Source organism: Chinchilla lanigera, unplaced genomic scaffold, assembly GCF_000276665.1.
Source record: "Chinchilla lanigera isolate Chin_1 unplaced genomic scaffold, ChiLan1.0 scaffold00015, whole genome shotgun sequence".
Lineage (NCBI taxonomy): Eukaryota > Metazoa > Chordata > Mammalia > Rodentia > Chinchillidae > Chinchilla > Chinchilla lanigera.
Genome location: NW_004955416.1, coordinates 13,198,537 through 13,222,436, shown reverse-complemented (window position 1 = coordinate 13,222,436; position 23,900 = coordinate 13,198,537). Strand labels below are relative to the sequence as shown.

At 39.3% G+C, this 23,900-nt stretch overlaps 1 protein-coding gene across 4 annotated transcripts in view; it reads left to right on the top strand.

Moving 5' to 3' along the window:
* Sh3gl3 (SH3-domain GRB2-like 3) overlaps positions 1-23,900 on the top strand; it is a 146,591-nt gene that overhangs the window by 75,442 nt on the left and 47,249 nt on the right. For 3 of the 4 annotated variants that reach the window (XM_005381462.2, XM_013512668.1, XM_013512669.1), the window contains exon 2: positions 13,478-13,546. In XM_005381462.2, coding sequence (XP_005381519.1) covers positions 13,478-13,546 — 69 coding nt within the window. Of the gene's footprint in view, positions 1-13,477; positions 13,547-23,900 lie in introns of those variants that run through there. The other variant, XM_013512670.1, reaches the window with a different exon arrangement.

The following is a 23,900-nucleotide window of genomic DNA, read 5'->3' as shown; positions in this document are numbered from 1 at the left end:
GAGTATTTCTTTGATTTTGCTTTCCTTTATGAAGGAAATATTCACCGTGCATAGAATTTCAGCTTGTAAGATATTTTATGTTAGTGACTTAAGGGTGTGATTTTATCATCTTGTAGCTTCCACTATTTCTGTTGCAACAGCGAGCAGCAGTCTTTTTGTTTCTTCTTTGATTTCAGTGTGTGTTATTCCTGATAAGAAGAGATACTACACTTGATCCTAGCCAAAAGGCTGAGAAGCGATTATATTATTCCTTTGACTGCTTTCAAGTTTTCCTCTTCATCCTTACCCTGTAACAGTGTGACTATGACATGTGTAGGTATGGTTTATCTGCGTGGAGTTCATAGAGAACCTTCAGTTTGTAGCTTGATTACTTTTTTTCTATTTTAAATAATCCTTCCTCATCTCTTCAACCATTGCTTCTTTCTCATTCCTTAACCTTTTTAAATTCTGGAATTCTTGAAGACACGTGTTAGGTATTTTCACTATGTCTAATGTGTTTATAATTCTGGTTTTTTGTATTTTTTATCCTCCTTTCCTTTGTACTTCAATGTGAATACTTTCCACTAACATCTTTCATTTCACATGTTGTCTTGTTTGAAATATTTATTAAATCCTTCTGTTGAATTCTTAATTTCAGTTAGTGAGTTTATTTTTCATCTAGAATTTTTGTTTTCTCTCTCTTTTTTTTTTTTTTTTGGTTTTTCTCCGGTACTGGGAACCGAACTCACGACCTTGCGCTTGCCAGGCAGGCGCTTTGCCACTGAGCTAAATCCCCAGCCCTGTTTTCTCTCTTTTAATGTTCCCTAGTTTTAGGGGGCTAGAAACATACATTGACATCTATTTTCTTTAATACATTTATCATAGTTATGTGAAAGATCATTTCTGATGTCAGTATTGGGATTATGTGTTGGTTTATCTTTCTGTTAGTTTCCCGTTGTTCAGCTCATTCTCCTGAAATGCCAAATGACTTTTTACTTTCAGAGCAGTTGTGTGTGAAGAGTTTAACAGTTCTTAGTGATGTGTCTTTCTCCAGGGTTAATCAGTTTTGACAGATGATGACGGGAAAACCTGATAGCCTTGATACCAGTGGGGATTGAAATGATTCCGAGTTGCATTGCAGGCTTTCCAAGATCAGCTGTGTTTTGAACTTCCTGTGACACCTACACTTTAGTGAAACCTTCAGGGATGCGCTGAAACCCCAGGGTCTTTACTGAGCATCTCTTTTGCAAAAATGTTTACCTAGATCTTTAGTCTTGTAGCAGCTAGTTTCTCAGTGTCTTGCCTGTCTTGTCTTGTGTATGGGCAAGGAATTGTCAAAAGCCCAGAGAAGAAATTGAACATAGCTTGTCATGTTTACTTCTTTATGTTTTCTTCTATTTCCAGAAATTTGTCCTCGTTTATTTCCTGGTTTCCTTGGTTACAGTGCATTCTGACTTTCCTTTCACACAGTGTAGCGAGGCTGCTGCATGCTCTGAGCTGCAGCTTTTTGCTCAGACACTGCTGCAAGACAGAAAGTTCTCCGAAGCAATAAAACAATTTACAAATCTAGGACTCCCCACAGTGCATTTCCTTTCCTCTTGATTTTGACTCTTTGGGTCTTGGCTACCTTGATTTCTCTGATGCCCTCAGAGATATTTTTAAAATTGAAAATACAGAAAAATTTTAGGCTTACAGAAATGTTTAAACAAAACATGCACATGCATACACACATGTACATGCATACACACATACACACTCCTTTACTCGTTTTCCCTAATGTTAATAACTTATGTAACTTCTATTGTTTGTACATCAACTTGAGTAATGCCATTACTCCAAGCTGATAAAAGCAGAGCATGGGGCCAGGGATATAGCTCAGTGGCATAAGCACCTGCCTGGCAAGTGCAAGGTCCTGAGTTCAGTTCCTGGTACCAAAAAAAAAAAAAGCAGAACATGGCTGCTCACTGGTGAAAAGAAAAAGCAAAGGAGCAAGTGGAGAAGCTGAGATTCGGGGTGCAGAGCTTCCCAAAGTGTGTTCTTCAGAATGTTGCCTTGTGGAGGTTTTTCTTCGTGTTAGACGTCTGACATGCTGAGTGAGTGCGGTCAGCACCACATCTAATATGATCCTCTTTGGACCTTCACATTATGTTTCTTAGCATTTTAAAGTCTCTGAAAGTATTTTTCTAAAGAGATCTACTTAATTTTCTCTCCCTTGTGTTTCCAATTTACATGGCCCTTACTTACACTGGGTGTTTCAAGCTAGTGTTTTGAGGTGCACTGATTGCAAAATACTGTTCTGCAATAATTTCTAAAATCAGAAGGTTTATAATTTGTTTTCCTTTTTTTTTTTTTTTACAGTTTTCTCCTAGGTTTGGCTTTCTTGCTGTTTTATTTCTTGCTCCGTAGAAGGGAAGAAGGTAGAGAAACCCAGGTTTCTTTGAAAACAAATATTTGTACAAGAAGGTGTCCAGGATGGTATTGACATTTACCATCAAAAACTCACTCCATCTAGGTGAAAAACACCAAGACAAAAGCTTCATGTTTCCTAAATAAGTTTCTTTTGTGGTTTGTCACTGCTGTGTACTGTGGTCTTTGAAAATGTTTTTTTAAGTTTTCCTGTTATAGACCCAGGGGGAGCTGCTATGGTGCAGGTGTTGAACAAAGACTGTCCCTGGCTGTAGCACAAGCCTCCTGAGATGGGTCTCCTCGGCAGTCTCAGTCCTCTTTCCCAGCAGGCAGGGGCACATGAGCCACATTGCCGAGCCACTCGTTTTTGCTTTAGATTCACGTCTTTTATCTGGTGAGCCTAAGTCAGGTGCAGGCTCGGTGGTGGGGAAGCTGGTAGGCGAGCAGCTTGGGTTTGAAGCTTAGGAAGCTTCAAAGCTTTTAGAGTGAAACTTTGACCCTGCCCATAGCCCCCTTCAGCATGTACTGTGTGTCTCTTGTCATCCTGTCACCCCAATCCACCTTTCAGGTTCTCCTGGGGTCCTTTCCCATGGGCCACTGGACTAGTCTTTCTGAGAGTCAGAGCTGTCCACTTCACTCACCTGATTGAAAGTCTCCCTGGCCCACAGATTCAGTGCAGCCTCTGTGACCTGACCCTGCTTGGTCATCTGATCCTTTTCGTGAGTCAGTACTTGTGCTGAATTCTTATGCTGTTTCCTTACTGTATATATTAGTGAGTCATGGGTTTCTGTTTGCTGCTCTAGGTCCGGAATGCCACTTCTTTTCTCCCTGGTGAACGCCAAACATCCTTTGGGCTCTGGCCTGGAACTTGCTTGTCGCCTTCTCATCTCATGATCTGCTTCCTTTTTCTGGTTTCTGGTGGCAAGTCCTGCATCTCTCCCTTTTGGACCATGCCCATCTCCTGATGTGACGGCTGTTTGTTCACATTCTGCCTTTCCAGGAAACAGGGAGCACTTGCAATGTAGAGTGATTGATATTTTTAAAATAAACATGAATTTTTAAAATTTTATTAGAGCATGTTGCAGTGCATGATCACATTTGTTGTGGGGAGTTGGTATGTGTACATAACAGTGACTGATACTTGTCATATTTGTGTCTCTAGCATACTATATCGGCGCAGTGGGTGGACATTCCAACTTTGGAAATCAGAGCTTAAAAATTAGATAGAATAACATTACATACACTTGTTTTTCTTTCATTACATACATTTGAAACATGAAATTGAAAATGTTTTCAGTTTACTTAAGATTATACATTGATTTCCATATACTGCTTTTGCTGCATCCCATAGATTCTGATGTATTTTTATTTTTAAATTTTTTAAAGTTCAATTTTATAATATTTTTCTTTTATTTTAGTTTATTAGTATGTGTGTGTGTAATACATAATACTTACTTTCCTCATGGGAGTTGGTGCATGTAGTGTGTGTACAATGTCACACATCTTAATTCCTTTTTTATCCCCTTTCTCCTCCCTCTCTCCCCTTCCACCCATCTTTTGATTCATTTTGATTTTAGTTTAGTATATGGTGGAAGATAAGGGTCTAGATTCAGTCTTCTGCACGTGGAGAGCCAGTTTTCCCAACACCATTTATTAAAGAGGCTGTCTTTTGTCCAGCGTGTGTTTTTGGCCCCTCTGTCAAAGATTAAAAGGTTGACTGTACTTGGGGTTGTTTCTGCATCCTCTATTTGTTTCTTTGATCCTTATGTCTGTTTCTGTGCCCGTACCATGCTGTTTTAATCACAGTGGCTGTCTTGGTTACTTTTTTCTCGTTGCTGAGACAAAATACCCAACGCCCAAAACGAAGGAAGGAAAGGTTTATTTAGCTTACAGTTTGTGGAGGTTTCAGTCCATACTTGGCTGGCTCCGAGGCAAAAGGTAGCAAAGCAACAAGAGCAAAGGGGTGAATGGCAGCTGAACAGCAAACAGCCAGAGCAAACTCGGAGGAATGGCGGCAAGCAGCTTCTTTCCCTGCCTTACTTTGTAAACAGGCTACCCCCACCTAAGGGGCGTGTAGCTCTCACATAATCTCCATGCACTCCTCTTCCACAGGCTCAGGACGTATACAAAGTAAGCACTCTGGCTTCCTGCTAAGTTACTTAGCCAAACCTCTAGACTCCCCAAGTTGACACAATGTTTCAACCATAACAGTGGCTTTGTAACATAACTTTAAGTCTGGGATTGTGATGCCTCCCAGGTTGCTCTTTTTACTTAGGATTGCTTTTGTTCTTCTCAGTCTCTTCTGGTACCATGTGAGTTTTAGTATTGTTTTCTCCAGTTCTGTGAAGAATGCTGTTACAGTTTTGATTGGGATTGCATTAAATCTGTATATCAATTTTGGAAGTATGGCCATTTTGACTATATTTGTTCTGCCTATCCAGGGATAGTGAGCATTTTTCCATTTTCTGATGTCCTCTTCAATTCCCTTTTTCAGACTTCTTATTTAGAAGTCTTTCACTTCCTTAGTTAGGTTAATTCCTAAGTATTTAATTTTCCTTGGTGTTATGGTGAGTGATACTTTTCCCTAATTTCTTTCTCATTGGGTTCATTGTTAGTGTATAGGAATGCTATTGATTTTTGTATGTTGATTTTGTATCATGTTACGTTACTGAATTTGGATATTTAAGAGTCTTCAGTGGATTTAAAAAAAATGTATGTAAAGGATTGAGTCTTCTGCAAATAATGCGAACAGATGCCAATAATTTCACTTCTTTTCCTATACAAATCTCTTTTCTTTCTTTTTCTTGCCTAATTGCTCTTGTTAATGTTTCAAGTACTATATTAAATATGAGTGGTGATAGAGGACATCCCTGTCTTGTAGATTTTAGAGGAAAAGCTTTCAGTTTTACTCCATTTAATATGATGTTTGCCGTAGTTGTCATGAATGGCTGTAAATCAGATTGAGGTAAGGTCCTTCTATATCTATTTTCCTTAGTGTTTTTATCATGCAGTGATGTTTGATTTTGCCAAAGGTTTTCTCTGCATTTACTGAGATGACCATGTGAGTTTTATGCAGAGTTCAAAGAAGTGGACTATCCTCCCTTCTATTTTTTATGATGTATTATATGTGTCAATTTGCATATATTGAGCCATCCTTGCATCCCTGGGATGAAGCCAACTTGGTCATGATGTATGATCTCTTTGGATGATCTGTTGCACTCTAGTTGCCAGTATCTCACTGAGGATTTTTGTATTTATATTCATTAAAGGGTTTGATCTATATAGTAATACCTTGGTTCATGAATGCTTCTGTTTACAAACAATTCAGTTCACAAACAAACATGTTTGGCAAAATTTTGCTTCCATTTACAAACTTCATGTCAGCCATGGCCATCTTCCCCACACAAACACAAATGCAGACACCTTTCCCAAAATTGTAAAACAAATTATGCTTGTATACTGAGGTACCACTATAGTTCTCTTTTTGGTTGAATCATTGTCTGGTTTTGGAATCAGGGTAATAGTAGCTTTCCAGGAATGACTTTGGAAGTACTCTTTCTCTTTCAGTTTCATTAAAAAGCTTGAAGGCTATTGGTGTTAGAACCCACTAAAATTTTTGTAGAATTCATAAATGAACCTGCTCAAACCTGGGCTTTGCTTAGCTGGTAGGTTATTTATTACTGTTTTGATTTCATTGGGTGTTATTGGATTATTGAGAGCTTTTAAATCTTTGTTCAGTTTTGGTAATTCATATGTACCTAAGAATCTATCCATTTCTTCTGAATTCTCCAGTGTGTTGGTATGCAAAGTAGTTGTAATAATATTTTTTATTTTGGAAGTGTCTTTTTGTGTTTTTTAGTCAGGAGTATATTGTTTAGTTTCCATGCATTCACATATTTTCTGTGTTTTGTTTTTTTGTTGATTTTTAACTTCATCGCACTATGGTCTGATAATATCGTGGAATACATTCAATTATTTTACATTTACTTAAGCCTGACTTATGGGCTAGTATGTGGTTGTCTTAGTTACTTTTGTCATTGCTGAGACAAAATACCCACAAGTTAAAGGAGGAAAGGTTTGTTTTGGTATCTGTCTAGAGCTGGCTGGATACAAGACAGGGTGGCATGGGAGAGGAGCATCATGGAGAAGAAATGGTCCATGGCAGAGCAGACAGGAGGGAGCAAGCAGCAAGCCTTCTGGACTTTTATCCCACCCAGTTATAAGCCTACTGGATGATGCCACGCACACCCAGGGTGGGCCTTCCCATTATCCACACCCAGTACTATGCTAAAGCAATCAATTGGATTAATGCAGTTTTCACAAATCCTTAATCCACTTCATTCACCCTAGATCTAGCCACCTCTGAAAAGCCCCATCTATGAGCACTTGAGGCTTTGGGGTGAACATCTAGATACAAGCCTTAACAGTGGTCTATTTTGGAGAAAGTTCTATGTGCTGCTGAAAGGTTGTATTCTGTTGTTGTATGGAACACTCTGCAGATATCTCTTAGATCCATGTGTTTGAAAGTTTTCTTCAACTCTGATTTTTTTGTCTTGTTGATCTATCTGTTTGTGATAGTGGGGTATGGAGGTCCCCCAGTACAATTGTGTTTATGTGTATCTGATCTTTTGTGTCCAGCAGAACTTGTTTTATGAAGTTGGGTGCACCCTTTTTTGATGCACTTATGTTAGTAATTGTTACCTCTTTCTATTGGATTGCTCCCTTAACTAATGTGTAGTACCTTCTTTGCCTATTTTTATCAGTTTTGGCTTGAAGTCCACTTTGTATGAATATAAGATAACTACACCTGCTTTGGGGTGGTCCTGTTGTGTGGAATGTTGTTTTCTATCCTTTGACATTTAGTTTGTGAATTTTTTTTGGATTAAATGTGTTTCATGTATACAGCATACTGTTTGATTTTGTTTCTTGATCTATTCTGCCAGTCTGTGTCTTTTGATTGGGGAACTGAGACCATTTACATTGAGAGTTACTACAGATAGGTAATGACTTATTTCTTTTTCAATTTTAAGGAGAATAGTTAAAAAGAAGAACAATAGCAAAATACCAACATCACAGACATAAAACAAAGTAAGATTAAAAATGATACAGGGTTTCAGAACAAAATGATAGAAATTAACAGTGGTTGTTATATTACATATTGTTATCGTCAATGAAGTTGCTCAGATTACCAGATGTAAGAATGGAAGATTGATCAAACCCTTAAAGAGAATAAAAAAATGATAATTTAAAAAACAGAGATGCTACAGAGTTTCACTAGACAAGATGGTAGGAATTCACCAGTGGTGGTTGTATTGTATATTGTTGTCTTCAAATCAGTTGCTCAATGACTTATTCCTGTCATTGCTGTATTTTCCTGTTGTTGATTCCCTATCTTTCCCTTCTATTTAACAGCTCAGCCTACCCGGTGTAGTCATTCTATTAGACCTTTTGCCATTATTAGCTTCATTGTGTCTTTCTAGAATATCCTTGAGAATTTTTTTGAGGGCTGGTTTTGTGGTCATCAATTTTTAAAATGTTCTTTATCATGAAAGTGGCTTATTTCTTCATTAATTTTGATAGTTTTTTGGATATGTCAGCCTGGATTGAAAATGGGTTTCTTTTAGGACTTGAGACACTTTACTTCGAGTTCTTTAAGGTTTGTATTGAGAAGTTTGTTGCAAGTCTAATGGGTTTTCCTTTATAAGTGATGGTTGCTTTTCTCTAACTGCTTTTAACGTTCTTGTGTTGGACTTCTGGGATTTTGACTATGATGTGTTGTGAAAAGGTTCTTTCTGATTTGGGGTTTTATATGCCTCTCTTATTTGTATGTTAAGTTTTTTCCTTATTTGCAAAGTTTTCTGCTATTTTCAGTAAACAGGTTTTTCACTAATTCCAGTTAATCTTAGATTAGTCTTCTTTGCATCATCTAGGAACTGTTGGATCCATTTTTCAGGTTTTCCTGTTGTTTTTAAATTTGTGTCATTAATTGGTCACTGACAACAGCCCTGTCTTATAGTTTTGAGACTCTGTCCTCACATTGGTCACTTTTGCTGCCCATACTTTGAATGAAACTCTTAATCTCCTAAATTTCTATTTGGAGCCCTTTTATGTGTTTTCTCTACTAGTCATGCATGTGTTACATCATTTTGCTCAGCTCTTCTGTCTTCTTATTAGTGTCTTTAGACCCACTTTTTATTTTGTTTAGTTGGCCCAATATTGTGTTACTTATGTCTTCTGTGATCTTGCCAGTTGCCTTATTGTGCTGTTTTGTTTTCTCTCCTAACATCATTTCAAATAATTTTGGTGTGAGGCTTTGGGGACCTGGGAGGTTTTGGAGGCATTTTGTTGGTTTATCTTCTCATGTTTCTATTTTTGTTTACTTTATCTTGAGGTTTGTGAGTTTATTTTAGTGGAAAGTTTTGTTTCCAGTATGGGGTCCCCTTCAGTTAATGTCTGCTTTTCAGTGATGTCCTCTGGGTCTGAGTAACTCCTGGCCTTTGCCTTTGCCTCAGGATCCATCCACCTCTGTGTACTTGAGATGGGAAGTTGCAACATGTTGGACCAGTACCCAGTTATCCCAGAATGGACCACAGTATTATTAATGACCCCTAGGCAAGCTATATATTGGCCTCTTAAAAAATAATCGATTACATCAGCTGTGATACTTGGCAATAGTCAAAAAATCAGCATCAATTGTAGCTTTAAGTATGAATGTAATATTGACAAATCCTAAAGACCAATAATGTACCATCCTTGTCCATAGCAAAGAGGTCTATAATTGTAGTATGCACACCAAGACAAACCAAATATTGGCCTGACCTACGGTAAATATCTACTAAATGACAGGTAACTCTACTAACATAGTACATATTCATCAGCAATAGCTTAAAGTTAACTATCTAGAGATTCATAAAGCTTAGTACTATGCTAGTCAAGGCAGAGGGGGTAAGGAACTGGAGAATGGAAAAAGGCAAAATTTGAAAAATTAATGAATGGGATATGAGAAGGAGTAGAGAAAGTAAGATAACCTACTAAGGAGTGAAAGTAAATTGATAGTGATAAAGAACAGTTGCTGAAAAGAACAAACATGAAAAAGAAGAAAAAGGATCACAAAAACTGATATTTCCTTAAGAAATAAAACTGTCTTTTTCATGGCTATTATTTTCTAGGTAAGTTCTTTATTAATTCTTTCCAGTTTGCTGTTTCTTTCCTGATTATGCCCAGTCTGGATTTTATTCTACCTGTCAATTTTTTTTTTATTGTTATGACTGTTTATCTCTTGTTTCTAAGTTTCTTAGATTTTTGTGCCTTTTAAATATTTTTCCCTTTCATGCAACAGCTTGCTACTTATGAATAGAAGTTATCCCTTCACTTACCCATTTTGATAATATACATGAGAAGTCTTGGTCATCACGTTTTATATTTTCATTAGGAGTGAATTCATACATGTTATGTGATTTTGTTGGCTCTCTTTCCTAGTGTTATATTTTATTCATTTGCCTTAGAACTAGATCTAGCATGAATTACAATTTGGGGGGGATGTCTTTTCGTCACTCTTGATGTCCTGTCTGTGTGTGCTCTGCCTGTGTAGTGACTGTGGTCTCTTCCACTTGCCTCCCAAGCTGCAGCACAGAATGGTGGTCTCTCTCCTGGGTGGTATTGTGGATATCTGGATCTATCCACAGAGCTGTGCGTGACTTGATGGATTCTTCGTTCTTCAGTCCCCTTGGGCCTACCGATTGCCAAATGTGATAGCACCAGACAGTGGTTTGCACCTGGAATTTCTCCCCAGCCTCATTGTCCTTCTTATCCTCTGTCTTTAGTCAAAGCTAGAGTCCAGACTGTTGTCTCAGGAGCATTGTTTCACTCTGCCTGACTCCGCCCCCTGCAACTTCACCCTACCCCACCACATTGCATCCTACGCATCTGAAGGTTCACAAAGACTTTGTTCTGTTTTTTGAGCATTGCTTATCTGTCTAGTTTTTTCCGTATTTATTCTATCATTTCTGTGTATTCAGAGCATTGGGAGTGCATCAAAATTGAATTTATATAGTCCACTTCACTAGAAATAGAAGTTGAGTGTTTACATTTAGCTTCCAACACCTAAAAGAAATAACTCTGTATCCCTGCACTGAGGCCAAGGGCCCTGTGGGAACCACACCTCTCTATTTCATCTTTATGTTCTAGGGACCATCATAGAGCCTTGCATGTTGTAGGTGTGCAACAAATGATAACTGTTGAATAATGAAGTATCAAATATAGTAAATGGCCTCTGTAACTAGAGTCATATATGTGTTTTTACTTAGTGTCCCAAACTAGCAAACATGACTAGGGAATTTAGGAAAAGTAAAAGCATGAGTAAGATTCTTACGACTGCTGTTGAAAATGAACCCATACGTTATTTCTTTCCAAATAAGAGAACAATAATGATCTCTTTCATTTCCAGTTTTTGTTGTTGCTGGTGGTGGTGCTATGTGTGTTACTAGGAAGTAAACCCAGGGGTACTCCAACACTGAACTACATTCTCCACTCTGTTTGTTTGTTTGTTTGTTTATATTTTGAGACTGGCTCTAGTTAAGTTGCCTAGGATGGCCTCAAACTTGCAATCCTCCTGCCTCAGCCTCCTGAGTATCTGGAATTACATGTGTGCACCACCATATCCAGCTCACTTCTTCTCTTGAAAGTAGAAACACCCTCCTATGAGGCACTCTGCTTTCTGAGAATAGAATAAGAGCAACTTGAACAAATTAGATCTGATTCAGATCAGAGGCTTAATTCTCAGTTCTAAGAGATGTTCAAGTTGATATTTTAAAACAGGGATCTGTACATGGGTTTTTGTGGTCACAGCAGCTGCAGAAAACCATAAGCAACTGTGCCCATCAGTGTTTGCTGTATAACCGACCATCCCAAATATAGTGCCTTAAACAAAAGTCCTTTGCTGCATCCCTTGTTCTGTGGATGAGCCACTTGGGGTCGGCATGAGGGAGGGTCAGCTGATGTGGCCGATTTGGGTTCCCTTCACTCACCTGTTGGCTGTGAGCAATGGGATGGCTTATCTGCCTGCATGCGTGGCCTCTGGTTCTCCAGCAAGCCCGCCTCAGCTCATTCACGTGGCACTGGTTACCGGGAACTCAGAGAATGAGCAGAAACACCAGAAAGACTCTTGATAGGTGCAAAGTGTCTATGAAACCCAAGTTGGTACTCACACAGGGTGGCTTCCTCTCCACTCTTGGCCAACGCAGCTCAAGGATAGAGTAATAGGGGGCTCTGGGACATGGCTGTTTGTGCAGTCTACCATGGCAGCAAGGTGTGGGAGGAACAGAGGTGTGACCTTCATCACATTCTCAGAGTTTTCCTTAGAGTTCGGAGCCAGTATTTTTGATGGCTTCGCTACTGAACAGCAATGACAGAGGTGTTCACCATGCTGCTTGGCATGTGGCCGTGGGATTCTTGAGCCTTCCTGCTGAAGTTCACACCCTGTGTTGAAGCCTGAGGGTAGATCTTGCTGATGCTATTCCCAACCTGGAATGTAAGAACTCTCCTCAGGTGTGTGAGTCTGCATTTCTTGAGGACAAAGCACCCCAGAATTTAGTGATTTAAAACAACACCCTTTCCTGCCTCTGTTTCTGCAAAGCAAGGGCTGGCCCTGTCTTGCTCTCTCATTCACATGCTGTCAGTTACTGGTCAGTGAGGTGTGCAACTCAGGATCTCCCGGTATGGACAGGAAGCTGGGCTGCTTATCTGTCTAGCAGACCAATCACGGCTTGTCCTTAAGCCAGCGGGAAGGCTCATGGGAGCAGACAGAAGGTGACAAGGTCTCTGTGGGGTCAAACTGAGTCACAGAGCCCAGCACTGCTTCCCTGAGTGGGGAGTAGACGCCAGGGAGCATGGAGGGCTCTAGGCATTTTGTGATCTATCTTCAAGAAACTTCTTATCATACCTCAACTTCACGTGAAACACTGTCTCCACTTATATCCCCCTATGAAATACTAACACTGTGTGTGCAACAGGAGTAGTGTGAACAGTAGGAGGAAACCACGCTTGCATTTAAAACCACTCAGGTTCCTTTCAGCATCCACTGGTGGAATCTGCTTCACTACCGATTTCTGTGTTCATGTTAATACTGGAAAAGCAAACATTCTGCTGATATTCTTTCCTGAAGACAGTAGTCAACATATGTTCCTCTTCCATTCCCTTCTCTTTGTTCTCCAATCTGGCCTGGCCAAGGCTAAAGGTGCTTTTCTGAAGGGTCCTCTGACTCGCTGTGTTGAGGAAGTCTTGAGAGGCTTCTTGGTCACACCCTTCACCTTGGCATTGCGTGATATGGCCTCTGCCTATCTTTCGGACTGTTCCTTGGGCACATTTGTCCAAGGTCAGCACTGGTGGTTCTCAGTTCTGTGTGTGTGTGTGTGTGTGTGTACATGCATATGTGTGCTGCATGCTACTGGCATCTAATGTCTCATAGCCAACCGCGTACTACAGAGGATTGTCTATTCTGGGCATCAGTAGTGCCTAGGTTGAGAAAGCTTTTTCTGATCATTTCTGCTCCTGGGTCTCTTTTTCTCCCATGAGAGGCATCTCATGATGCCTCTTCCTAGAAGGCTTTTCCTTTAGTACCTCACATTGAAAACCCTTATCCTTCAAAAGCCAGCTCTGTTGCCAAATGTTCCTGGAAACAAGTCCTGGACAACCCAGTACTGGGTATTGCCTGCCGCTGACCAATTCTGGTGATATACATCTAGCACAATTGTTCTTGCTGTGCCTCTCTTCTATGTTAGTTGAGTATTAGTGTATTAACTCTTTCTCTGAACCATGTGCTCCTGTGTGGCCAGATCCTGTCTTAGTTTTGTTCTCAAGCACCTACCACGTACTTTACAGACAGCAGGCACATAAGAAGTAAAGGCTAGGTGATGAGAAACGTGTCTCTCCCATGTCCTTAGATACGAGTATACCAAACAACAATTTCCTTAATAGATTTAGTTATGAAAACAGTCTAATAAGTGAAATCCAAGATTTTGTTTTTGATAATTTAGGTCAAAAAGTATAAGAACTTATTATACAGTGCAACTGATTACTTGTGTTTATTCTGCAGCTGTTTAGTGAAAAAATAAGTGGTGCTGAAGGAACGAAGCTAGATGATGAATTTCTGGACATGGAAAGGGTAAGAGAACATTTTAATACATAAACTGAATTAAAATGGTCTTTTTTAAGTTTCTTTTTTTAATAGAATATGTTTACAATACCTGATAGTTATATTCCTCTTGAGGAATTGGTACCTACCCTTGCTGACCTACCTAAGTCAACCTTAGAAGTTGATTTTCGTGCTGATGCTGTGAAGGGCATCAGAGTGGAAAGTAACAATGCTGAAAGATGGGCGTGGGTTATGCAACCCAGAAGGCAGTCCCTGCTGACCTCCGAATCCCAGTCAGACCTGCCCTTCAATTCCGTCCAGGGCAGGGGCTTGAGGAAGGAAACAGGCTGTAGCTAATGGGTTCCCTCTAGTGGCCAGAAGTCAGAATGCGCAAAAGATGGGCGTCTTGTTATTGGCAGGCCACAGTAATTGTGGTTATCTATGGTGGATAGTCCAAATGTGTTTCTGGGGCAAAAACTTTCAGATCTGTAACAGCTGACTTACTGTGTGACAGACACAGTCTCTGGTCCTGAACAGCAAGTAGCTTTGTCTAGTTTTGCCATCAGAAAGCAGTGCAAACTTGTGTCTGTCTTTTCCCAGCTGGGGAGCAAAGGGATGAGTTGTTTCCTATTTGCCTCACGAGGCAGTCTGGAGAACCATGGAGAGTGTTAATGTATTTGAAACAACTAGGATAATGTGACCAGCTTGGCGCATGAACAAGTGTAACATACTCCAGGGCAAGACTGTAGAGTCCCTGTCCCTTACTGAGTTTCCTGGTCAGCTGAGCAGCCAGCATTGATGGGGATAGAGGAGGATCACTGGTAATTACCAACCTACTTAGCTTCCATCCCCTTTGTCTTAGATCTCTTATCTTTTCAATTTTTAATTTTTATTTATTTGTTTCTTGGTGGCATAGGGGGTTGAGGCCAGCGCCTTCACACTGAGCTATACTCCCAGCCTTTGTTATTTTTTATTTTGAGACAGGGTCTCACTAAGTCACAACATTGTCCATACTGGACTCAAACTTGCTATCCTCCTGTCTCAGCCCCTCATAGTGCTGGGATGATAGGCACCTGGCTTTGTTTTGGACTTTCTAAAGGAGGCCTGGTTCTAGTGATGAAGCTTCCTAGAAGAGAGGAGGTAGCATGAGGCTAGGTTGTGGCAGGTTGTGTAGGGTGTGACAGGTTGTGGAAGGCAGTGCTGGGGATGAAGTCCAGTCCCAGGCTGTGGCCTGAAGAGCATTGTTATCAGGGCCCAAGGAGTGCTCGCTTTTCCAGATGAGAAGTTTTAAGGTTTTAGAAATGTGAAAGCCTTGAATTCTGGAAAGATGGTGGAGTGGTGAGAGGCAGAGAAAGAGCCTCTACAAGATTTGGTGTCCAGATGCTGGAAGAGAAAGAGGAGGGAAGTGGGCCTCCAGGACCCAGGAAAGATCTGATGCAAGAATTGAAGCCCATGGGGAGAGCAAAGAGAGAATTTCAATGAAGAAGGAGGAGGTGGAAGGTGGCACTTCGTCTCTAAGCTCAGCTTCACTGTGTGGGAGGGCAGTTTGAACCTGGAGAGAGAGGTGGTGGGTGACCCCAGAGGCCTCTGTGGAGAAACACACCAGTGCAACAGAGCAATGGATACAGCAGATTTCAGGGGCTGGTGAGTTATTCAGGTTCAAATGTCGTCCAAGAGAGGGTGATTGGCAGTACACTTCTTGGAGTAGGGGCAACTGAAATCAGAACTCAGAAAAGCTGTGGGCTGGCTTCATCTAGTGGCTCCCCGTGTCAGGGTGAGGCTGCTGAGTTCAAGCCAGCAGGGAGCATATGGAGTATTACGGGATGAACAAATTGGGTTCCAGCCATACTACCAGAAACCAGCCTGAACTTCAGTGGAACTAAAAGTGCAGATTTCTGGTATTATCCACTTACTCCTGTGTAAAGCTACAGCTGGCTTGCTGAGATTAATCAACACAGTTCTGCAATCTGTCTGCCCACATTGTCTACCAGTGACAGCAGAGACATACCTTGAAGTGGACATTTGCTTCTCTTATTTTCATCTTTTCATCTTTCTTTTCTTGTTTTTGTTTTATTTTGTTTTTTCTTGATTCTTTGTTCTTTTTATATGAATGTAAGCATGCTTTCCATTATTTTGTTTTTGTTGTTCAGCTCTGTTCTTGTTTTTATTTCTTCCTTCTCTCTTTCCGTCCAGTCACCATTTTCCCAAAAATTGCATAATTTTCCTTTGTCCACCAGCCTTGCTTCTAGTCTCTTTCTCTAATTCTGTTTCTCTATCTTTTTCACTAACTTCTTTTAAATTTTCTCCCATGAGGGAAAACTCACCACATCGAGGGCTTATTTACTGTGTAGAAATTCCTGGTTTGTTTTAGATTTTGTTATATAACCATAAAAGACCTAATTCATATAGTTAAAAGTGGAGAATTAATAGTTACCACAGTTTGTCATTTTCTAGGCCATGTTTGATACTACTATTATTGCTGATTGAAATACTTTAGCCAACTTGACATACTTGTGCTAATCAGTTTTTGTTCTTGCTACATCAAGACTGAGGTTGCATAAGAGTCATAAAAAGTAGTATAGGCCAGTGCCAAAGCCTGAGCCAGGGGCTGGGCCAAGTAGGCAGCAACTTTTCTCCTCTACTAAATAGAAAGGGTAGGGCCTTATGACAGACTGAAAACCCCAAAACCAGATACACCTGCAAGACATCTCTGAGAAGCAGAGACCTTTCCTAAAGGTTCTAAATACTAGCAATAAATCTATTCACAATCAGCAATTTGCAAACACAAACCCAGAAATTAAACTACAAAAAAAGAAAAGAAAAATGGGAAGACACTTACACAAGATGAAACCTCTGTTCAGCAGGGGACACTGAGGTGGAACAGCTCTAAAGCCACCAACCTGGGCTCTCTGAAGTGGTAACAGCAGAAGTAACAAAGCATATTAAATGAGGCACTAGGAAAAAAATCAAACCATAAATAATTTCTCAGATAACTACAGAGGTGGTGACCATAGCTAAACACATGTTCAGTGACTCTAGAACAGATACGGATTAAAGAAAAAAGAAGAGCTTAGAGAAAAGATGGAAACCATGAATGGCCAACATAGGAAAGAAATGGAATCCATGAAACAGGTTTAAAGAGATATCTAGGTATCTTAGTTACTTTTCTCTCATTGCTGAGACAGAATACCTGACACCCAAAATTAAGGAAGGAAAGGTTTATTTAGCTCACAGTTTGTGAAGGTTTCAGTACATATTTTGCTGGCTCCAAGGCACAGGGGCACATGGCAAAGGGCAATGCTTCAAGGTGGCACAAGACAGCAAAACAGCAAGAGCAAAATGGGGGCATGAACAAGACTCTTTTCGTCCCTTATACTGTAAGCAGGCTGCCCCCATCCAGGGGCGTGCAGCACTCACACCATCTCCTTGCCCTCCTCCTGCACAGGCTCAGGATGATACAGAGTAAGGACCTGCCCTTGCTCAGTCACTTAACCCTCTAAACTTACATTGACACAGTGAACAACATCCCAGAGCAGGAAGGGTGAGTCCTTTTCATCCTACAACGTAGAACTGCTGAGTCACTTAGCCAAGCCTCTAGACTCCTCAAGTTGACACTATGTAGGGGACAGTGACTCTTAGCATATCATTTTAAGATAGAATAATTCTAGTCTGAATACAAGCCTCAAAATGTGTCTTGAGAAACATCCCAGAGGGGTTGTAAAGAGTTAATTTTACAGTCCTGACTTAGCCCTGGAATGCTTCTCCAAAGACAAAAAACACCCAGGCCTAGATAACCACCTATGACCTTGCCTGGGTTGATTCATCCTTTCCCTGGCCCTAGATAAACATTGTAACCATAAAGAAAATATATGGTTATCTAAAGGGGGATATATAAAATAATACAAAAAGTATGTATCATTATGGTTGGGCTGAAGACCAGAGCCTGACCCGGTTACATGGCACAAGGAAAACAACCTGTGCCAGGGCTACAACATTTCAATCTGTTACCATGGAAACCAAAAATGTATATAAACTGGGACCAAAGGCAGGCCCACACTCACTTCCCAGATTGGCAAATGGAAGAGGATGGCTAGCCTCAAATTAAACTCTGGTTTTGTTTTCAGTAGACTCGGGTCTCTTGTGAAATACAGCCCAACTTATGCCGCAGGGGGTTTTCTGCCCTAACAACTATGTATCAACCATAACAATCCACCCCTTGTCAACTTGGCAACCAGATACATTTCTTAAACCAGTTTCCAGATACAAAGACATTATTCTTATCATTTCACAACTTGAACATTATAACACAAGTTTAACAATCCTTAAGAACCAGTATTAAGTCTATCAACATTATATTACATTAGAACCATAACACCAGGGGATTAAAATTCTGTTAAAAATATACACAGCAAAATGAGCTGATGTGAGGACAAAACCTCAGAAAAGAAAGGATTGTGGTTAGCAATCTTGAAAAGAAAGGTTTCTTAAAAATAGCAAAGGCCCATGAAATATTAACCCAACAGCTTCTAGATGATACAAAGGAAAATAATGTAAGATTGATTAGAGTCAATGAAAAAGCAGGATATAGCACAAAAGACATAAAGAAACCTGTTCAGAGAAGCAATGGCAGAAAAATCCCAAGTAGGGAAAAAGAATTTGACATCTGTTATAGTTAAGTGAGGCATATAGAACTCCAAGTAATCATGATCAGGAAAAAATCTATAGCAAAACTTAAGATAGTCAAGATTTCAGAAATACAACACAAGAACAGAGTAATAGAAAAAAATCACCTACAGAGGAAAGCCCATCAGAATCACAGCAGACTTCTTAACACAAACCTTCAAGTCAAAGCTTGGAATGGAAGTGGTTCAAGCCCTATAAGAAAACAACCTCCACTGCAGATTGATGTAACCCACAAAACTATCTTTTAAAATTGATGGAGAAATAAGATACTTCCATGACAAAGAATACCTGAAGAAATTCATGAATACCAAACTACCACCCCAAAACATTCTGAAGGACATTCTAGAAAGAAATAATGAGGACTGCAACTCCATGAACCATAGTAGAGTGAATCCACCAGGCAGGGCAAACAATTAGAGAGGAAAGAAAGGGAACCAACAACAGGAAAACTATATGACAAGGATAAGTCAATACATACGTTATAACTATCAATGTAAATGGTCTCAATTCACCAATCAAAAGAAGCAGACTGGCAGAATGGATCAAGAAGCAAGATCCAGCAATATGCTGCCTATAAGAAACACATTTAATTCACAGAGAAATTTAAAGATTGAAAGTCAGAGGATGAAAAACAATACTGCATGTAATAGGAATCTGGTAAAAAATGGGTAGCTTCTACATTTAGACAAGGTGTATTTCAAGCCAAGACTGATTAAGAGAGACCAAGGTCACTTCCTCCTCATCAGGGGAGCAATCCAAGAGGAAGAGATGATCACCAATATATATGCACCAAATACCAGCACTCCCAATTATATAAAACAAATATTAATGGACATGAAAAATCAAAAAGCATTAGTAAAATTGTAATGGGGGACCTCAGTACCCCACTGTGACCAATAGGCAGATCAACTAGATAAAAAATCAACAATGAACTATCAGAAATGAACCAAACTTTTAAACAAATAGACTTCATAGATGTCCACAGACTGTTTTACCCTAGAACATCAGAATACACATTCTTCTCAGCTGCACATGGAACATTCTCCTAAATAAACCTTAATTTCTCTCTCAGTGAGTTTGTTTTTCATGTACAGGAAGGCTATTGATCTTTGAGTGTTGAATTTGTATTATGCTACTGAATCAGATTATTAAATCCAGAAGTCTTTTGGTGGAGTTTTGGGGGTCTTTTGTGTAGAGTATCATGTCATCCACAAATAATTAAGGAAACAACACCTTTCACAATAGCATCCAAATTAATGAAATACCTAGGAACCAAACTAATGTAGGAAATAGAAGACTTTTACATTGAAAACTACAGTACTCTGAAAAAGGAGATTGAAGAAGATATCAGAAAATGGGAAGATATCCCTTGCTCATGGGTAAGAAGAGCCAATATACAGTAAATGACCATACTTTCACCATTGCTATATAGATTTAATGCAATCTCAATCAAAATTCCTACAGCACATCTCACAGAATTAAAGAAAACAAACTTGAAATTATACTCCAAAGCTACTGTGATTAAAAATAGCATGCTACTGGAAAAAACTAAAACAAAACAAAACAGCCCTGAGGATCAATAGAACAGACTAGAGGATGCAGAAACAACTTCACCTTCTTTGACAGAGGGGCCAAACATTTATACTGGAAGAAAGATAACCTCTTTAATAAGTGGTGCTGGAAAAAAATAGCTTTCCACATGTCCAAGATTAAAACTAGACCCATATCTTTCCCCATGCACTAAACTAAAATCAAAGTGTATCAAAGATCTAAAAATTTAAACAGAAACACTAAATCTGCTGCAAGGGGCAATAGGTAGAACTCTTAAAGACATTGGTGTAGGCAAAGACTTTATGAACAAAATCCAGACTGCAAGGGAAGCATCACAAAGAAGCAACTGTGATCTCACCATATTAAAAACCTTCTGCACAACAAGGGCAAACCACCAGCAGAATGAAGAGATAACCCACAGTGTGGGGAAAAATTTTTGCCACACGGTCCTCAGTCAAAGGACAACACTGAAGAATATATAAAAGACTCAAAAAAATCAAATGCCCCCAAATTTAAATTCTTTTTTTTTTTTTTTTGGTTTTTCTCCGGTACCGGGAACCGAACTCACGACCTTGCGCTTGCCAGGCAGGCGCTTTTGCCGCTGAGCTAAATCCCCAGCCCCTGCCCCCAAATTTAAAGACCCAATCCAAAAATGGGCATCTGAAATGAATAGACATTTCTCAGAGAAAGAAGTAGAAATAGCAAATAAATATGTGAAAAATGCTAACATCATTGGTCATCCAAGAAATGCAAATTAAAATAACACTGAGAGTCCATCTCACCCCAGAAAGAATGGTTAGCTATTATTAATAAATCAACCACCAACAAATGCTGGAAAGGCTGTGGGAAGAAAGGGACCCTCGTACACCATTGGTGTCAATGTAGACTGGTGAAACCATCATGGAAATCAGTGTTTAGATTTCTCAAGAAATTTAATCATAAGTTCCACTCAACCCAGCTATTCACCTCCTTGTTATCTTCCTGAAAGAATTAAAAACATCAAGATATATGCACACCCATGTTTATAGTGGCACATTTTGTATTAGCTAAATCTTAGAAACAGCCCAAATGCCCGTCAGCTGATAAATGGATAAAGAAGATGTGATTTCTTTTATACAGTAGAGTACTACTGTGCCATAAAGAAGGATAAACTTGAGACATTTCTAGTTAAATGGATGCACCTCAAGACCATACTCTTAAATGAAATAAATTGGACACACATATGTAAATATTGCATGGTTTTTCTGGTATGAGAAACCTAAAGGGTAAATAAAGAGCAAAAGGTATAATAGATATTGGGAAATGGGAAGAAAATGTTCAAATGGGAAGGAGAAAAAGGGAGGATGGGAGAAGGAAAGAAGGGACAAGAAGAAAATAGAAGGCAAAAATATAAACAAAGCTTTTGTAAATTGGGAGGGGAAGAGGGGCTGAAGGGAGGAGAGGGGAATGGGAAAAAAAGAAGCAAGATATATCATGTACAAGTACAAATTCCCTATGATGAATGGTATCATTATGTATAATCTAAAATGTACTAATATAATAAAGATGGAGTTGTTCAAAAATTAAAGAAATACGAATGCCTTAGAAAAAGTAATTGTTTTTACTTAGAAAAAAAATAAGTGTTTCAAAGTGAAAATCATGGAAGCATTTTCACATCATTGATATACTTGAAATTACTTTTAGAATTTGCTTAACGTGCAGAGGTAGTACATGTGGCATCATCACCTACAAAATGATTCCGTTAAAATGAGAAACGTGACGGCATCTTTCAGGAGTTACAGTTTCACTTGATGGACTGAGGTTGCTCTTATTTACCTCTTTTTCTCTCCAAAAATTTGAGATGTGACAGAAAAACTATGAAGGTAAAATATATTATCTATTTTACTCCACCAGTGAAAATCAAGGAAATCTATAACATTTTACTGTAAGTTTTTAAGACTTTCTGGAGTGATATATTAGACAATATCAGACTCACTCAAAACGTAATTCATAAATGACAAATTAATGGAAAAATGTACCGTGACAAATGCGTACCATAAAATATAGGGGAACAATAGTAACATCCGTGTAATTTGATGCAGAAAAGCACTGAATGGGAAAATAAAAGCTTTCCTTAAAAAAATTATAAGATGAAGTTGGTGTAGCTTGTCAGTAAATGATAAAAGTTATAAACTATTTTGTACTATAGGCAAATGAAACCTTTCAAAAATACACAAAGAAATGACAAAAATCAGAATAGAAGGCTTCACATACCTCTCATAAAATAACGGATTAAACATAATTATCAATGGGCTCATGGGAGATTTGCGTAAAATTTGGTTAATAACTTTGATGATAAACAGATACAGAGGTCTGTATTCCCCAAATGTAAAAGTCAAATTCTTTGCAAATTTTGTGAGAGGGCTGGGTCAATGGCAGGGGGAATGAGGATGGGTTTTGGACACTGTGTGGGTAAGGTGATGACGACAAGAGGGGGCTCCTGGCTCAGTCCGCTGGTGCATGTGATTCTGCGCCATGGGGGCTTGGTGGAAAGGACTTTCACCTCTCTGCTTCCCTGTGTTTCCTGATGGTGTACCAAAATATTTCCATCACGTTAGTTAGCCTCAACACACACACACACACACACACACACACACACACACACACACACACACAATATCCCCACTCATTCTAATAGGGGGGTTGGAGTTTTTCGCTTTTAATCTACCCAAGTTATTCTTTCTGTGTTCATCTTGACCACTCACATTTGCCAGCTTGTGCAGCAGGCACCCTCTATGATCAGAAAAGTTTTGTTTCCAGATTTTTTTCTAGTACTGACGATTGAACCTAGGGGCTTCACATTGAGCTACATCTCCAGTCTTTAAATTTTTTTTCTTTTTTTTTTTTTTTAAGCCGGGCATGGTGGCACATGCCTATAATCCCAGCACTTGGGAAGCTGAGGCAGGAAGATCATTGGGAGTTCAAGAGTAGCCTAGGCTACAAAGTGAGCTCAGGGCCAGCCTGAACTGCTGGGACCTTGTCTCAAAAAAACAAAAAAAAAAATTTTTTTTTGAGACAAGGTCTTCCTAAGTTGTCCAGCTTGGGCTCAAACTTGAGATCCTCCTGCCTCAGTGTCTCAGAGTGCTGGGATTACAGTGCATGAGCATGCCAGTTTTGATGCTGGGTTTGAGCTGGAAGCAGCTTGGTGTGTGCCTGTCAGGGCCTCTGCGGTAGGAACTTATTTTTGGTGATTTGTTTCCCAGCATTTTTTTTCAATGACATGGAAGGATCTGATCTGTAAATTCTTTCCCTCTCTGATTCCTGTTGTTGTCCTCTTTGGAAGATGCTCCACATCCACAGAGGGTTGAGTACATCAAAGGGAACATTCTGGGCTGTGTTTTAATTAACATTTAATTTATTAAAATTAAAAATCTAAAAATCCTTATTTATAAATACAGTGATTTGATATAAAACAATAATTTTTTATCTTCAAGTTCCATTAACTCGTCACCTTGAGAGACTCAGTCCTTAAATATTACCACCAGTCTCATGTTGACCAAATTGTAGGGTCTCAAACTGCAATCACTACCCCAATGTATAGGATTACTTCAAACTTCCTCTCAAACCTGAAGCAGAATTTTCCCAAGCACTTATATTTCTTGTAACACCCATAAATGTTGTGGTGAAAAATTCTCTTAAATATTTCAAAAAAGATTTTCATATACAGCTGAATATTCTAGAGGAAGTTCAAATTTATAACTTGTTATGAGGCCAGAGGCACATGCACACACACACACACACACACACACACACACACACATTATTCAAGTATCATCAGTGGGTTTGAGTCATTTTTGACTGTTTCTGTACTGTTTTTTAAATTTCTCAGAAGCTCCAAAGTTAGACATCCCTTTTGGGGTAAATTTTTTCATTAATTTGTCATTTGAAAACTTGGAACCCTTACTAGAGCATAGTTTTTAAGTTAAAAAGTAAACGTTTTCATTGCAAATCACCCTACATCTTGCTGTCTTCTTTGCCAGTGTGCAATGGGCATTTCCCCACTGCATATACATCTTTCTTATTTTTTTATTTTTTCACATGACTGCAGAATATCTCTTAACTTGAATATTTCAGCTTATCCAGTTGTCTCCTATTGATTACAATTTCTGTG